The following is a 10,559-nucleotide window of genomic DNA, read 5'->3' on the forward strand; positions in this document are numbered from 1 at the left end:
AAATAATACAATATTTATAGAATATAATAATTAGTATATAAACTTAAATAAAAATTAGAGTTTAGGGTTTAAATAATTGGTATGTTATTAAAAACACTCTAAAATTTACCTAAGTCATATTTTTGAAACTTTTAATGGTAATGCTAAATTGAATAATGATAAATAATGCAACATTAAACAATATTTATAGAATGTAATAATTAGCAATAAAATGAGAGTTTCGATAATTATTTGAAAAAAAATATTTTTAAAATCACCCATCAACGCGCCTCTTGTCCTTATCTCGCGGGGTGTTAGAACAATCACATTTCCAATGAATTCTTTCATGTGGTAGATGTCGTCCTAATTGTAATCGTTGGGACCTCCGAGGCAGTGCATGAACTTGTTCAGGTGTTTGATCATCGTCATCATTAACGGAGGGATCGAATACCGAAGTTTGATCGCATCTAGAACAAGAACCCTGTATAGGCGCTGTGAAAGAAGCACTAATGGGAACACTGTCGTCGTTCATATGCAAAGCAGGTGAGAAACCAGCCGAGGTCCCTAGGAAATGGTGCATTTGGTCAAGATTATCCTAAAACTGAATTTCTGGACACATCGTTGTAGCAAGTATTGTAAACGACGGTGCAGCAGCAAACGTATAGCCAAATACAGGTATGGGAGTAGGTGTGTCACTGAAATGACCTCCAAAAGCTGGCACAGTAGGAGGTGTAAAAAAAGCTTTATTATGAGAAAAGTGTGTGCCAATAGGTGGATCATAACCGGATAGTGATGAAGTTTGTGTTATATCTTCGACCGGCACATGAATAGCATGCGTGGAGATGCTCCCTCTGTGACATCTAACTGTTTGTTTCCTACCACAGACTTCCCTAGGTAGATGCTCAACAGGCATCTGAAAAAGGGCAGCAGAAGAGGCAGATTGACCAACATCTTGACGGTCGAATGGACCAACTACTATTTTATGTCCTAGATTCAGGTACAGTAATGCCCCAAATGCCTCCTCACGAATGGTTGTTAGTCCCCAATGATCACACTGTGTTGGATTTGAGGGATTGAGATACATCCCACAAATCGAACCGATCTGAGACATCGAATCAACCTAACAAAAAGAGAAATTTGTATATTATAGTCATATTATATGTTAATAAATAAACATGTAATGAGATTTGATTACATAAAAAGGGAAAGTGTTTAATAATTTACCAAGTAATTGAACTGTCTCCCATCTGGCAGATGAGCATCATCTACTGCTTGCCATGAAACAGGAGATGCTATATAGCGTACAGTAATGTTCTGGTACCATACAATGTACTCATCTGAAGGCATTAATGGATCGCTACGATATTCACCAACAACTGATTGAGTATAATGTTCCCAATATTGCACCCAATGACTATGGTACTGGGCCCAATCCTTTCCGGAATGGCCTGAGCGATCTAAAGAATGTAATTTCTTATCCGTGTCTGTGTCAACGGAGGCAGGTATCGGTTGAAATAACCCAAATTGTCGTAGTACCCGTTGTGAAAAGTGAAATTCCACAATCTCCCAATATATCAACGGAACTACTGACCGCCATATGTGCTGTCCGACTGAGCAATAAGCAGGGAGCTGTGCAACAAGGTCGGTAGAATACGGCTCCCAGATAAACTATGATAATAAATTTGTTCAACTAAGTGCGATTGTAAATACATATTGAGAGTTTGCTATCAAAATTGTATATTAGTTTGAGTATCTTGCCGACTCCTATCTTGGTGAGTACATCACAAAATAATGAGACGACATGCGATGACACGTATCTAGTCGTATGTTCTCCAACCAACGACCACCTCCGGAAAAATTATCGCCTTGTACAGCAGGAAAGAAGACGGTCAGACGAATCTTGGGCATCCTCTCCCTGACCCATAATTGTAAAAAATACGAAATTTTCACTAAAAATCACTATTGTATTTAAATGAAATATGGACGTGCAATGATTCCCAAAATTATGCAGCAGTACCTACAAAAGCATGTACTTGGGGGGGTCCCCCTCATCGCACTTCTCACACCTTTCATTTTCATCCGAGACCCGCAAAGTTCGCGAGCGTAGCCGAGGTCAATATAGTAGCCGAGATCGGAGTAGTAGCCGAGATCAGATCCGAGGTCATCCACTTCGTCCAGTTCCGTAGGCAATAGTAAGTACCCTTCTTCTTTCTTATTTCGTCTTTCACCCATGGCCAAAACGGCTAAGACCCACAAAGAGACCATAACTCCGAGCCACCTGACCGAGGTGAGGCCGGATCCTGGGGAAGAAGCGACGACATCTAGTTCGGAAGGGTCGACCCCGAGTTCTGAGAAGGGATCAACCGAGGCGGGAGCCAGTGGGGCAGCCTCGGAGTTGGAGTCATCCGAGATGAGCGAGGGTGGTTCCGAGGTGGACTACAACGAGGAGCTCGGCGTCGAGACACCACACGACGAGGACGCCCTGGAGCCTGTCGCTCCCGAGGACCTAGCCAACATCGACTTCGGCAAGATGCCGAAGTTTAGAAGTCGCATCCGAAGAGATAGGGCCGTGAAGGTGATGAACAAGTACCCTTTCCGGTCGGGGTACGAGATCATTCCGGCCGGAGCTGATGACTCAGCCGAAAAGCCCCCCTTGGGCACAGTGGCCATCTATGTCCAACAGTTAGAGGCCGGGCTGAGGATGCCCACGTCAAGGTTCTTCAGGGACTTGCTTCGTCACTTCGGCGTGAGGATTACCCAACTCGCCCCGAACGCGATCCGCATCATTATAGGGTTCGAGATGCTGTGCCGACATCAGGAGGTGGCTCCCTCTGTCGACCTCTTCCGCCGATGTTATACCCTTAAGGCGCACGGGACAGACAAGGGATGGTTTTTTGTCAGCAACCGGAACAATGCCATTCCGAAGTTGGTGGTCGGTTCTCCCAGCTCGATCAAGAATTGGAAACGCGACTTCTTCTTTGTGTCCGAAGTGGACTTCCCTAGAGGTTTCTGGTGGAGGCCAATCAAAGCGAAGGCCGATCCTTCCGCTGGGGATGCCAAGGAGGAGGACTTCCAGAAGCTGATGAGGTCGGGACTTCGGATATACAGTCTGGACTACCCCGAAGCCGTGCTGGTTGACGGGGGAATCAGCCGAGCTTTGCTCCGTCCTGACAGAGCTCCCTTCACTTCCACCAAACTTAAGATTCCTTGTAATTTTCTTTCATAACTTTGCTTTCACTTCGGCTAAGACATATGATAATATTTGTTTTTTGTGCAGTGACTAAACTGTCCGACATCGTCGTATCGGGCTCGTCCGAAGTGGCCAAAAGGCAGAAGAGGAAGAGCTCTGATGAGACGTCGGCACCTCCGCCGAAGAAGAAATCGCAAGGGCAGGCTGCCAAGACCTCGGCGGCCAAGAGCACTCCCACCCCGGTTGGTCAAAGCAGCTCGGCCACCGCTGCTACGGGGTCCACCTCGTCCGTGCCAGAGGGAGTTCCCCTTGGAGTTGTCACAACAGTCACACCTCCTTCTGGCCGAGGCAAGCAGCTGAAGCCTCCAGTCAACCCGGTGTCGGGGACCTCGCTATGGAATCGTTTCCATAGCCCCCCAGTGTTTCGCGGAGACGACAAGACGCACCCCGGCGGGCATTGGTGCCCGGACTGGAAGATTTCTGTCAACGACAGGTGCCAGCATCCTCGGGTCGCCCAAGAGCTAGTAATGCACTCCCCTTTGCCAAGGGATTTGGAGTTTATGAAGAAACTAACTCCGGCTGAGATGGTCCAGAGCCTCATGGTGTCCACAGCTTCCACCTCGGCCTTTGTGGCCGAGATGGCACACCGCTACTGTGCTCTGGTCGAGGAACAGGACACCGGCAAGCTGCAAAATCAAATCTCCAAGCTGGAGAAAAAACTGTTGGTGTCCGAGTCCGAGAAGGCCGAGCTCGAAAGACGGCTTAAGGAGGCCGAGGTGAGAGATGAGGAGGCCGCGGCTACTATGAACAGTCTCAGATCGGCCCTCGAAGAGGAGCAGAAGAGGGGGGACGAGGTGAAGAAATCCCACGAGCAAGCTCTCGAGGGTGCCGGAGCCTCGGCCGTAGACGCTTTTCGGAAGTCCGAGGCCTTCATCAAGGACCTCGGCCAACTACTTACGCCTAACTTCATGTTTGGCTTCACATCGGCCGTTGACGAGGCTGCGGCTCACCTCCCCTCCGAAGTCTTGGAGTCTCTGAAAAACCATACCAGCTATAACGAGGACTCCAAGGAGCTATGCGATCGGATGGCCGAAGGCATCCAGGCGGGAAGGAACTTGGCCGAAGTCCAGGTCGAGTTCAACAAGTGGTTGTCCGAACTCGACGAAGTGTTCGAGGAGGTGGAAGTGGAAGAAGCTGGAGGAGAGGACGCTGAGGGAGACGAAGCCGGAGGGGACGACGTCGAAGGAGACGTCGGCAAAGAGCATGGAGATGAACTTCACTCCGGCGGAAAGGAGGCCGAAGAAAAGGATCCCCGGGAGGGAGCCAAGACCGGGGATGCAGCCGATACGGGGGTTTAGGCTCGTAGGCTCTAAGGGGGTGGCCGAGGTGAAGTGTTGAGCAGCACTCAGACCTCGGCTTTGTATTTTTTGTAACACCTCTGTTGAATGAAAGTCTGTTTCTTCTCATCTCAGCTCTTTAATTTCTTGCTTTGCTTTGACTTCATCCCTCGCTTGTCCCCCTTATTTTTTGATAGCGTAATACCGATGTTGAAGAATAACACAATTTCCGAAGTCATAACTTGATTAAAAATTCAAACATAATACAATCTGAGGTTCTCGGCGTGCCAAGACCTCGGCACTAATGAGCCATCTCGGTAGCTTAACTTACAATATCCCTTAAGATTAGACTCGACAACCCGGTAGGGGCCTTCCCATTTCGGACACAGTTTGCCTTGGGGCTCAGCTCGGCTGATCGAGTTTTTTCTCAGAACCAAGTCTCCAGGTTGGAATCTACGATGTTTTACGCGGGCATTGTAGTAGTGTGCCAGTGTGTTCTTGTAAGAAGCTATCCGGGCTGAGACGAGGTTCCTTCGTTCTTCGACGAGGTCGAGGTCCAGCTGCCTCTCTTCGTCGTTCACCTCGGCGGCATAGGCTGCCAGCCGAGGGCTGGGGGTAAGGATCTCAGCCGGGATGACCGCCTCGGCGCCGTAGGTCAGGGAGAATGGGGTCTCTTGCGTCGCTGACCTCGGCGTGGTTCGATACGACCACAGGACACTGGGGAGTTCCTCCACCCAAGATGACCCAGCTTGGTGTAGTCGGGTCTTGAGACCATGCAGGAGAGTTCGGTTGAAGTTCTCTGCTTGACCATTGGCCTGAGGGTGGCCTACCGAAGTGAAGTGTTGTTTGATGCCGAGGTTCTCGCACCAAGTCTTGAATGGGTTCTCGGCAAACTGTCTCCCATTGTCCGAAATGATGATCTGAGGTATGCCGAAGCGGCAGATAATGCACTTCCAAAAGAATTTTTGAATGGCCAGCCCTGAGATGGTCCGAAGTGGCTCGGCCTCGACCCACTTGGTGAAGTAATCCACAGCGGTTACTAAGAAAGTATAACCCCCGACGGCTTTGGGGAAGGGACCTATGATGTCTGTCCCCCATTGCTCAAACGGCCAGGGTGAAGTGATGGGGACCATGAAATTTGAAGGCTGGTGGTGCTCGGGTGCGTGGACTTGGCAGGAAGGGCAGCCGAGAACGAGGTCCTGAGAGTCTTGCCGAAGTGAGGGCCAAAAATATCCCAGGAGCATAGCCTTCTTAGCCAGCATCCTGTGGCCGATGTGAGCCCCACATAGGCCCTCGTGGATCTCGTGGAGGACCTCGCGTCCTGCCTCGGGGGTGACACACCTCAACCATGGGCCGAGGTAGGAGCGCTTATATAGTTCTCCCTCGCGGAGCGCATACCGAGGGGCTTTGCGTTGTATCTTCCTTGCTTCAGCTCGGTCTTCGGGAAGGACTCCTTGACCTAAGAAAAGGATGAACGGGGTCATCCAAGTTTCTTCAGAGTGCACGGGGCAGGCCACCTCTTCCACGTACCCTGGTTCACTCAGGACCTCCACCAAGACGGTTTTGTTGAGGTCAGAGAATGAAGTGGAAGCCAGCCGGGATAAGGCGTCGGCTCGCTTATTCTGGGACCGAGGGATCCTTTGGATTTCGAATGACTTGAAGTACGAGGTGAGTTGGTGAACTTTGGAGAGGTACCGTTGCATGGTCTCATCCTTGGCCTCGTACTCACCAATAACTTGGCGTACCACGAGCTGGGAGTCACTGCGGACATGGATTTGCTGGGCGCCGAGCTTGCGGGCTAGCTGGAGTCCAGCGATTAGAGCCTCGTACTCGGCTTCATTGTTGGTGGCCGGGAAGTCAAAGCGGAGGGCGTAAGAGCAAACCTCCCCCTGAGGTCCTTCCAGGAGCAGTCCGGCTCCGCAGCCGTCTCCATTAGAGGATCCATCGACATACAATGTCCACAGGGATGAGGTGGACACCTCGGGTAAGGCTGAAGTGGACTCCGGACCTTCCGTGAAGGTGAGCTCAGCAAGGAAGTCAGCTAAAGCTTGAGCTTTTATGGCGGTGCGTGGCTCGTAGGACAAGTCATATTCTCCCAATTCGACAGCCCACTTGGTGAGGCGACCAGAAGCTTCGGGTCGCACCAATATTTGCCGAATGGGCTGGTCGGTCCTGACCGAGATGGGATGGGCTAAGAAGTAGGGTTTCAACCGCCGAGCTGCGTGGACGAGCCCCAGCACAAGTTTTTCCACTTGCGTGTATCGGGTCTCCGGCCCGCGGAGGGCTCGGCTGACGTAGTAGACCGGCACTTGGGTGCCCTCATCTCGGATGAGCACAGCGCTGACAGCCTCGTCGGCTGCGGAGAGGTAGAGGTAGAGCTTCTCCTCGGGCCGAGGTGAAGCGAGAGTTGGTAGGTGATGCAAGTACTGCTTCAGCTGGTCGAAAGCAGCCTGACACTCCTCAGTCCAGGCGAACTGGTCAGCATTTTTCAGCACCTTAAAGAAAGGCAGAGCTTTCTCAGCTGATTGGGACAGGAAGCGATTCAGCGCGGCCAGGCGTCCATTCAGCCGTTGGACTTCTCGGATGTTCCGGGGTGGAGACATGTCATGAATGGCTTTCACCTTGTCGGGGTTGGCCTCGATTCCCCGGTGGGAAACCAGATACCCCAAGAATTTTCCCGAGGTGACGCCGAAGACGCACTTCTTGGGATTCAGCTTCATCCTCGAGTCTCGCAGGACACCAAAGACTTCCCTCACGTCTGACAGAAAGGATGAAGTGGTGAGGCTTTTAACGAGGATGTCATCCACATAGGCCTCCACATTGCGACCGATCTGATTCTGGAAGAGTCGGTTGATCAGCCTTTGGTAGGTCGCCCCGGCGTTCTTTAGCCCGAAGGGCATGGTAGTGTAACAATAAGTACCTCGGTCGGTGTAGAACGCCGTTTTCTCTTGGTCCTCCTCACTCATTCCTATTTGATGATACCCTTTGAAGGCATCTAGGAAGCAGAGGATTTCATACCCCATCGCCGCGTCGACGAGGGCGTCTATCCTTGGCAAAGGATAGCAATCTTTGGGGCAGGCCTTGTTGAGGTCGGTGAAGTCAACACACATTCTCCATCCCCCGGTGTCCTTTTTTACCATGACTGGATTGGACAGCCAGGTGGGATATTGGACCTCGTGGATCATCTTGGCCGGCAAGAGCTTGTCGACCTCATCCGATATGGCTTGGCTACGTTCGGGGCCGAAGTGCCTTCGTTTCTGTCGCACAGGTCGGGCCTGCGGGTCAACGTTGAGTTGGTGAGTCATGAGCTCGGGTGGCACTCCGACCACTTCATCCGCGGACCACGCGAAGACGTCTCGGTGGTCTTTGATCAGAGAAATCATTTCTTCTTTCAGGGGTGGGGGGAGTCCCGCCCCTACCTGGACCACTTGGTCAGGTTTCGCTTCATCCACTACCACCAGTTCCACTTCATCCCCTGGCTCCAGCCTGTTGGGCTCTTCTGCCTTCTGAGGGTCGATGCAGTCTATGGAGAGGACCGCTGGCCTCTTTTCTTCTGACCTCGGTGAGGGCCGGGGGGTGACTGCTGCTTGAATGGTGGCGAGGTAGCACTCTCGGGCGGCGCCCACATCGCTGCTTACCTCGGCCACCCCCGCAGATGTTGGGAATTTAAAGCTCAGGTGGTAGGTGGAGTATACGGCTCTCAAGGCATTGAGCGTGGGCCGGCCTATCAGCATATTGTAGGGGGAGTCTGCTTTGACCACTGCAAAACTGACAGGCACAGTTCGGCAGCGTGGATGACGCCCGATTGTTACCACCAGGGTCAACATGCCTTCCGGGTGGACGACGTGTCCCCCGAATCCCACGAGGGGAGTTCTGACAGGAGTGAGTTGCTCCCTTGTCAGCTTCAAATTTTCGAAAGTCCGGTAGTACAAGACGTCTACCGAGCTTCCGGGGTCTACGTAGACCTTTTTGACTACGTAGTTGTTGGTGAGGACTTCAATCACAAGAGCTTCATGATTGCTGGAGGCCGCAGGAACGGGGTCAGCGGGGCCGTAGGTGATGACCTCGGACAGCCGAGAGCTCGGCTCGGCCACCTCCATCTCGGCCTGGCGGTAGGTCCGCTTCCGGGAGTTCTGGCTGTCTCCTCCCGTTGGTCCTCCCGCGATGGTGTTGATCACCCCGGCGATGTTGGGGCCGTAGCCCGGTGAGCCATCGCGTGGGGGCTGCTTGTCCTCCCTACGGTCTTCGGGACCTCGGCAATGCATGTTCGTGTCCCGTCGGTCGTCTCGGCGGGGGCCCCGGTTCTCCCGGTGGGAGACGCTTCGGTTGAAGCCTCCATCCTTGCGGACGAATTGCTTCAGGTATCCTTGCCGGATCAAATTTTCGATTTCCCGCTTCAGGTCATTGCAGTCCTCAGTCTCGTGTCCTACATCACGGTGGTAGGCACAGTAGAGGTTCGAGTTCCTCTTATCTCTCCTCCCCGGAATTTCGGGAGGGTTGCGGCCGAGGTGATTCTGCCTCATCACAGCCAGGACGTGGGTCCGGCTCGAATTGAGGGGCGTCAGCTCGGCGTCCGAGGTGGACGATCTGCCTTTCACGATCCGGTCGAAGACACTTCGGCGGTCTCGGGGTTGGTTTGAAGTGCCACTTGGGCCTGGTTCACCTCGGCCAGTGTCTTTCCTCCTCCGCGGATCTTGCCCAGTACGAGATGCTTGGGCTTCTCGTTTCATGCGATTTACATCTTCACTTCGGATTCCCTGGTCCACTCTTTCCCAGAGCTCCCGAAGTGTACGGGGGTACTGCCGATGGATTTCGGTGTTGAAGATCCCGGCCACTAACCCGTTGGTGAAGGCAGCAATAGTTACTTGCTCGTTCTGGTCAGGTATCTGTACATTCTCCTCGTTGAACCTTTGGGCGTACGAGCGAAGTGACTCGCCCTGACCCTGTTGCAGGTTCAAGAGGTAAGCTGAAGTCTTTGTTATTGGTCGAGACGACACAAAGCGGTGGATGAACCGGTCTATCAGCTCATCTAGGGAGGAAATGCTCCCTGGTTCTAAACTCCAGAACCATTTCCGGGCGGTCCCGTGCAGGAAGATGGGGAAAGCCCGACAGATCACGGCGTCAGGGACGCAGTAAAGTCGGAATGCGGAGATGAAGGCGCGGAGGTGATCCTCGGGGTCACCTCGGCCGTCATAGGTGTGCAAATTTGGTAGCTTAAAGTTCGGGGGCACCATCTCCCCATTGATGTCATCCGTGAAGGGCGGAGCCCTCATGTAGTCAGAAGCCAGGCCTCCGGGACGCCGAGGTGGGTCCTCGGCTCGTTTTCCCAGTAGTCCCCGAGAAAACGCTCGGGAGATGGAGGCAATCTTGGAGGTTGCCTTGGATGAGGCTCGCCTGGAGGTGCTCCGAGATAGACGCCCATCTTCGGAGTCCTCGCCTGAGGGCACTTCAGGGGACTTCGTCGGTCTCCTCTTGGAAGACTCGGCTTTTTCTTTTCCCTGCCTCTTGAGGTACCTTCCTAATTCCTCAAAGATGTTGGGGTTGTCCGTGACAAACTCGGCCATCTTGGCGATGGCCTCTTCATTGTTAGGCTGGGTCCTTTGGGACCCATGTTCCTCAGAGATACGATCTTGCTGGGCTCCGGATGTCTGCCCAGCCCCAGTTGAGGGAACTCTTCCGCTTCTGGAGCGCGTGGATCTCATTGTAGTAGCGATCTCGTTCCCACAGACGGCGCCAATTGAAGAGGTGATTTTTGGTTGGTAGCTGAGCCGACCTGAATCAGTCCTCTCTGAGATGAAGTGAGGTAAACTCCCGTGTCCGAAGTGAACCTCCTTGTCCGAAGTGAGTGGCGGGGCTTCTCCCCTGGAATCACTCCGACGATCAAGTTAGTAAGGGAACGAGAGAATGCTAAAGTATAAGCAAATGAACAGTGTATGCTTACTTGTTGGGAGTGTGTCTGGGGTATTTATAGAGGGAGAGTAGAGGACAAAGCGGAGGGCTTATGCTGGTGGGACCCACCCTCTGGTCATTACGGCTCTGTCCCGTGTCAGGAG

The 10,559-nt window shown here is 52.6% G+C and overlaps 1 protein-coding gene across 1 annotated transcript; it reads right to left on the reverse strand.

Annotated features, from left to right (window-relative positions):
• Nucleotides 1-4,760: 4,760 nt before the first annotated feature.
• On the reverse strand, nt 4,761-10,208 carry LOC113757119. The gene has a single exon (XM_027300525.1). The coding sequence runs from the start codon at nt 10,206-10,208 to the stop codon at nt 4,761-4,763; it is 5,448 nt and encodes a 1,815-aa protein (XP_027156326.1).
• Nucleotides 10,209-10,559: the final 351 nt, after the last annotated feature.

This window comes from Coffea eugenioides, unplaced genomic scaffold, assembly GCF_003713205.1.
Source record: "Coffea eugenioides isolate CCC68of unplaced genomic scaffold, Ceug_1.0 ScVebR1_2742;HRSCAF=3825, whole genome shotgun sequence".
NCBI lineage: Eukaryota > Viridiplantae > Streptophyta > Magnoliopsida > Gentianales > Rubiaceae > Coffea > Coffea eugenioides.